The 6,969-nt window shown below is 40.2% G+C and overlaps 1 protein-coding gene across 1 annotated transcript; it reads right to left on the bottom strand.

Moving 5' to 3' along the window:
* Positions 1-4,727: 4,727 nt before the first annotated feature.
* LOC119664675 lies at positions 4,728-6,082 on the bottom strand. Its single transcript, XM_038074128.1, has 2 exons — positions 6,028-6,082; positions 4,728-5,125 (listed from the first exon to the last, which is right to left on the bottom strand). Exons 1-2 carry the CDS (start codon positions 6,080-6,082, stop codon positions 4,728-4,730), a joined length of 453 nt encoding a protein of 150 aa, XP_037930056.1.
* Positions 6,083-6,969: the final 887 nt, after the last annotated feature.

Below are 6,969 nucleotides of genomic sequence, written 5' to 3'. Positions count from 1 at the left end.
GGCATTTCTGAAGTACTGTTTTGATTGTTTCTACCGTTATTCTGGTTAATGACCACTTGTTGCACCATTTGCCGCAGTTCGCTAATTTGTTTTCTCAATTCTTCGTTTTCACCCCGCAATTCCTCATTCTCGTTCGTAAATTGTAAAACTACGCCGCTTGCCTTCACGTGTTCAGTTAATCTTGCAACTAATTCTGCCTTATTGCCTGTAGTTGATAACTCTTGCTGTTGTAAGAAGTCCTTCAACTGTTCCTTCGTCAGTGTCTCGATGGTCACCATCATTACGTATATATCTGCGTTCGTTTGTTTTTTAATTTTCTGCGCCAAATATTCAAACTTACGTTTTAATTAATCCCCTTTTGGACATTGATTCAATCCCACTTCTGAACTTTAAACTTTGGTTTAATTTAAATTTGGTTTTTTGCGTTAACTACAAAACGTTAATAGACTTTCTTTTTACATAACATTACTTTACTTTATTTAACTAAAACAATATATTTATTCACGACGCTACCCATCGAACTTCCGTTATTCTACTTCACTCGATTGTGTCATTCGCTGTCAAACATAGGTTAGGTGACCACCTGTTGTTAAAAATTTTAAGGTGCCCAGTTGTGCGTTTCGGATGTAGGTTAACAGTCGGCCCTTCCTGACGTCAAGCGTCCTCGCGCTCGGAATCAGTTTCTTCTTCGTACGGCAATTGACACCATGGCTTTAGAAGATCAGACACATAGATTGATTTATAATGTCGTTGTTTTCGATCGGATCCTGGTAGATCTTCGATGACATAACGGTCATGATCGAGAACTTCGGTGACTACAAACGGTCCTTTATATCGACATTCAAGTTTGCGGGACGTGCCTGTGGATGCTGGTTCTCGTTCTGCTAGAACTAAATCAGCTTGCTCATATTTCGTTGGTTTCCTGTGTTTGTCGTCGAAACGCTTTTTCGCGTTTACCCGTTTACTATCGGTGTTATTAGCAGCAAGTAATCGTCGGCGGTGAAGTTCTTCTTGGGTGATGGGAATAGTATCGTCTTCATCTTGGAGAATTTGGATCAGCTTGTTACCTAATATGTCGCGTGGCTTGAATCCAAAAAGCAATTCGTTTGGAGATTTTCCCGTCGTTTGGCTAATCAGTGAGTTCAATGTACATTGAATGCTTCGTAGTTGCTCGTCCCAGGTTCGGTCATCTTGTGTTGATGGTTGCAGCATGGATGAAACGGTGCGATTAAATCGTTCGACTTGGCCATTGGCTCGTGGCGTACGCACTGCGTTGCGTATGTGTTTGATTTGTTGATCGTTACAGTATATTTCAAATTCTTTTGACGTAAAGGCGGTACCACGATCACTTATTATATTTTCAGGGGTTCCAACGTAACTGGTAACTTCATTCAGAATGGCGATGACTTGTTTAGTGTTCGTACTTTTCACTGGTCTAACGATGACAAATTTTGTGAAACTGTCCACAATAACCAGGTGGTCAATGTGTATTGTTTTGAACGGAATAGGCTCCATTTTGTCGCAATGTAACTCACCTTCCTTTTTACCTTCTCAACGCTTAGTGAAGGCGCAATCAATGCACGCTTTCACAAAAGATTTGACAAAGTTTCCCATTCGAGCGAACCACATAGACCGTAGTAAGTATTCAATCGTTCGGTCAACGCTTAAGTATCCTGTTTTAACATGTGCATCATGTGTCACCTTCCATCACAAAGCCTTTGGTATTACGAAGAGCTGTTGGTTTTTATACCGTTTGTACAGTCGTCCGTTAATTATTCTATAGTCGTTAATAATGTCTGAATCCTTCTCCTCAATTTTCATTACGACTTGTTGAAGTTTGCTATCTTGTAATTGCATACTGTAAGGCCAATCTGCCTCAGTTATTTCCGCCTTCCAGACTCGCAAAGTCGCTTCCTCAAGATCGCAACAGTCTTCGTTAGGCATACGACTTAGTGCGTCGACGTGTGCCATTCGTTGCTCGCACTCGCGTCTGTATGCACTTGATGGTCAGCTTCTACTCGGTAGCCCGTTATAACTGGTCCGGTTGTTAGTGCTTCATTTAGACTCACAAAGAAGTTTGTTTATTGATCTGTCCATTTAAAGACGGAGTTTTTCTTAAGTAATTGTCGCAACGGTTCGGATATAATTGCGTAGCCTGGTATAAACTTACGGAAAAGTCCCGTTAACCCTAAATAGCGCCGCACCTCTGCTTGCATGTTGAAATTTCGGATGGCTTCGGTCTTGATTTCACCCGGCGTTATCCCGTTGGGTCCCAACTGATGTCCCAATAATTGGATAGTATCTTTCAGAAATTCGCATTTTTTTAAATTCAATGTTAAATTAAATTCTTTTATTACACCTAAAATTCGTTGGAAACTCCGAGAAGTTCTTCTTCATCGTTGCCGCCGACAAGCATATCGTTCATGTAGTGAATCATATCACTGGATTCCAAGCGCGTCTTAATTTTCGCCATCAATTGTAGAAACAGGACTGGTGCGTTCTTCAGCCCGAACGGCATCCGTTTAAACTCATACAGACCATCAGAAACCACAATTGCAGTATTATTACGACTGTTACGTTCGATAGGAATTTGATAATAACCACAGTTAAGATCTAACGATATGTAGATTCGATACTTCGTTGCTTTTTGTAAACTTTCTTCGATATTGGGCATTGGGTAGCATTCTTTTCGAGTGAATTGATTAATCCGACGGTAGTCCTCGCAAAATCGATGTTCGCCATTCTTTTTCTTCACAAGCAACATTGGACTCGCATAACTTGATTCAGACGGAGCTATAATATCATTGTCGAGCAACTCTTGAATTTTCTTCGCAACGATTTCTTTTTTCGGTTCCGGAACTCTATACGGGACTTGTGCGATCACCTCGTTGGTCGTTAACTCAATTTTCATTTCGACTACATTAGTTTTGCCGATTCCATCCATACCTGTAGCGAAACATTCTCGGAATTCATTAATCACCTCTAACAGCTTTCCCTTAGAATCTGAATTTACAGTGTCCGTACACACGTCATCTTCCGTTATTGGACTAAGTTTATTAATTTTACACGTCGTTTTTACTTTGTCTTCGAATTTGAACTGTCCGTTGTCATATATGGCGCGTATATTTTCGCTATTGAATATTTCGTCCCCTATAGATCGTAATTCAACACACCATCTTTGAAGACGTGAAACGTCAACGGTTTTTCAACCTCATCGATTTTCAAATCCGTGTCGATTTGTATCTCAGATCGTTCTATACCACCACCGAATCCACCGATGGTAAATAGGTTTTTGCTGCGCGTACCACCAATATCGTTGGCAAATGTTTCCCGGACCATATTACATTCGCTTCCAGTATCAATAAATGCAATGGCTTGCTTGCCACCAATCGTTATTTTCTTAAGAAATTTATTGTCGATAATACTTGTTTTTCGCATGAAAGCTGATGGTTTTCTGCAATTTTGCTGTTCATTTTTGGGGTGCACCTTATTACAATCTATACAACGAGGACGTTTTGGGGGTCTTGCACAATTTACTGACAAGTGCCCTGACTCACCACATTGTAATACATAACATTCTTTGCCTTACTGAACGATTGTATTCTTTGTTCGCTTTCACGCGCATTATGAAAAGGCTTTTCGTTTATCTTAATACAATTTTGTAAAAAGTTCTCGCATGCTTCACGCATTTCTTTAACGGATACGAATTTTTGTGGAGCAATCGCCATTTGTAGTTCTCGATGTTTTAATCCTTCTCGGGCGTATTTCGTGATAGCCATTTCACTAAGATTATGACGTCGTCATAGCGCAGAAACACGAAAAATGAACTCAGTTATTGTTTCGTTTTGCCTTCGGGCAACGCGCGACATATTGTAATGTATATCCGCTTCATCGTATTCGCAACCGAACTCGGTGACAAGCTCATTTGAGAACTCCTTCCAAGTATAATGCATTCTTGGTGATGCGGCCACCCACATGCGCGCCACACCCTTCAAACGGCTATACACTGCAAGAAGCACACTTTTTTCGGGCCACGCATATACAGACATAACAGCTTCAACACGTTCGACAAATTGCGTAGCCGTAATAGAATCTTCATTCGTTGGGTCGAATTTGGGCAAGACTTCTGCGATTTCTCGTATAGAGTGCGCGTTACGGTCCTTACTAGGCATTTCTGAAGTACTGTTTTGATTGTTTTTAACGTTATTCTGGTTAATGGCTACTTGTTGAACCATTTGCCGCAGTTCGCTAATTTGTTTTCTCAATTCTTCGTTTTCACCCCACAATTCCTCATTATCGTTTGTAAATTGCAAAACTACGCCGCTTGACTTCACGTGTTCAGTTAATCGTGCAACTAATTCCGCCTTATTGCCTGTAGTTAATAACTCTTGCTGTTGTAAGAAGTCCTTCAACTGTTCCTTCGTCAGTGACTCGATGGTCACCATCATTACGTATATATCTGCGTTCGTTTTTTTTTTATTTTTCTGCGCCAAATATTTAAACTTACGTTTTAATTACTCCCCTTTAGGGCATTGATTCAATCCCACTTCTGAACTTTAAATGTGGTTTTTGAGTTAAGTACATAACTTTAGTAAACTTTATTTAAATAACTTTAATTTACTTTATTTAACTGAACAAAATATTTAATAACATAACCTTAATATACTTTATTTAACTGAACAAAATATTTAATCACGATCCAACTGACGCTATTCAACGAACTTCCGTTACTCTCGTTCTGCTAGAACTAAATCACCTTGCTCATATTTCGTTGGTTTCCTGTGTTTATCGTCAAAACGCTTTTTCGCGTTTACCCGTTTACTATCGGTGTTATTAGCAACAAGTAATCGTCGGCGGTGGAGTTCTTCTTGGGTGATGGGAATAGTATCGTCTTCATCTTGGAGAATTTGGATCAGCTTGTTACCTAATATGTCGCGTGGCTTGAATCCAAAAAGCAATTCGTTTGGAGATTTTCCCGTCGTTTGGCTAATCAGTGAGTTCAATGTACATTGAATGCTTCGTAGTTGCTCGTCCCAGGTTCGGTCATCTTGTGTTGATGGTTGCAGCATGGATGAAACGGTGCGATTAAATCGTTCGACTTGGCCATTGGCTCGTGGCGTACGCACTGCGTTGCGTATGTGTTTGATTTGTTGATCGTTACAGTATATTTCAAATTCTTTTGACGTAAAGGCGGTACCACGATCACTTATTATATTTTCAGGGGTTCCAACGTAACTGGTAACTTCATTCAGAATGGCGATGACTTGTTTAGTGTTCGTACTTTTCACTGGTCTAACGATGACAAATTTTGTGAAACTGTCCACAATAACCAGGTGGTCAATGTGTATTGTTTTGAACGGAATAGGCTCCATTTTGTCGCAATGTAACTCACCTTCCTTTTTACCTTCTCAACGCTTAGTGAAGGCGCAATCAATGCACGCTTTCACAAAAGATTTGACAAAGTTTCCCATTCGAGCGAACCACATAGACCGTAGTAAGTATTCAATCGTTCGGTCAACGCTTAAGTATCCTGTTTTAACATGTGCATCATGTGTCACCTTCCATCACAAATCCTTTGGTATTACGAAGAGCTGTTGGTTTTTATACCGTTTGTACAGTCGTCCGTTAATTATTCTATAGTCGTTAATAATGTCTGAATCTTTCTCCTCAATTTTCATTACGACTTGTTGAAGTTTGCTATCTTGTAATTGCATACTGTAAGGCCAATCTGCCTCAGTTATTTCCGCCTTCCAGACTCGCAAAGTCGCTTCCTCAAGATCGCAACAGTCTCCGTTAGGCATACGACTTAGTGCGTCGACGTGCGCCATTCGTTGCTTGCACTCGCGTCTGTATGCACTTGATGGTCAGCTTCTACTCGGTAGCCCGTTATAACTGGTCCGGTTGTTAGTGCTTCATTTAGACTCACAAAGGAGTTTGTTTATTGATCTGTCCATTTAAAGACGGCGTTTTTCTTAAGTAATTGTCGCAACGGTTCGGATATAATTGCGTAGCCTGGTATAAACTTACGGAAATATCCCGTTAACCCTAAATAGCGCCGCACCTCTGCTTGCGTTGTAGGCATGTTGAAATTTCGGATGGCTTCGATTTTGATTTCACCCGGCGTTATCCCGTTGGGTCCCAACTGATGTCCCAATAATTGGATAGTATCTTTCAGAAATTCGCATTTTTTTAAATTCAATGTTAAATTAAATTCTTTTATTACACCTAAAATTCGTTGGAAACTCCGAGAAGTTCTTCTTCATCGTTGCCGCCGACAAGCATATCGTTCATGTAGTGAATCATATCACTGGATTCCAAGCGCGTCTTAATTTTCGCCATCAATTGTAGAAACAGGACTGGTGCGTTCTTCAGCCCGAACGGCATCCGTTTAAACTCATACAGACCATCAGAAACCACAACTGCAGTATATTTACGACTGTTACGTTCGATAGGAATTTGATAATAACCACAGTTAAGATCTAACGATATGTAGATTCGATACTTCGTTGCTTCTTGTAAACTTTCTTCGATATTGGGCATTGGGTAGCATTCTTTTCGAGTGAATTGATTAATCCGACGGTAGTCCTCGCAAAATCGATGTTCGCCATTCTTTTTCTTCACAAGCAACATTGGACTCGCATAACTTGATTCAGACGGAGCTATAATATCATTGTCGAGCAACTCTTGAATTTTCTTCGCAACGATTTCTTTTTTCGGTTCCGGAACTCTATACGGGACTTGTGCGATCACCTCGTTGGTCGTTAACTCAATTTTCATTTCGACTACATTAGTTTTGCCGATTCCATCCATACCTGTAGCGAAACATTCTCGGAATTCATTAATCACCTTTAACAGCTTTCCCTTAGAATCTGAATTTACAGTGTCCGTACACACGTCATCTTCCGTTATTGGACTAAGTTTATTAATTTTACACGTCGTTTTTACTTTGTCTTCGAATTTGAACTGTCC

The sequence above is a fragment of the Teleopsis dalmanni genome, unplaced genomic scaffold, assembly GCF_002237135.1.
Source record: "Teleopsis dalmanni isolate 2A unplaced genomic scaffold, ASM223713v2 unscaffolded_contig_2460, whole genome shotgun sequence".
Lineage (NCBI taxonomy): Eukaryota > Metazoa > Arthropoda > Insecta > Diptera > Diopsidae > Teleopsis > Teleopsis dalmanni.
This window is presented reverse-complemented; position numbering and strand designations above follow the sequence as displayed.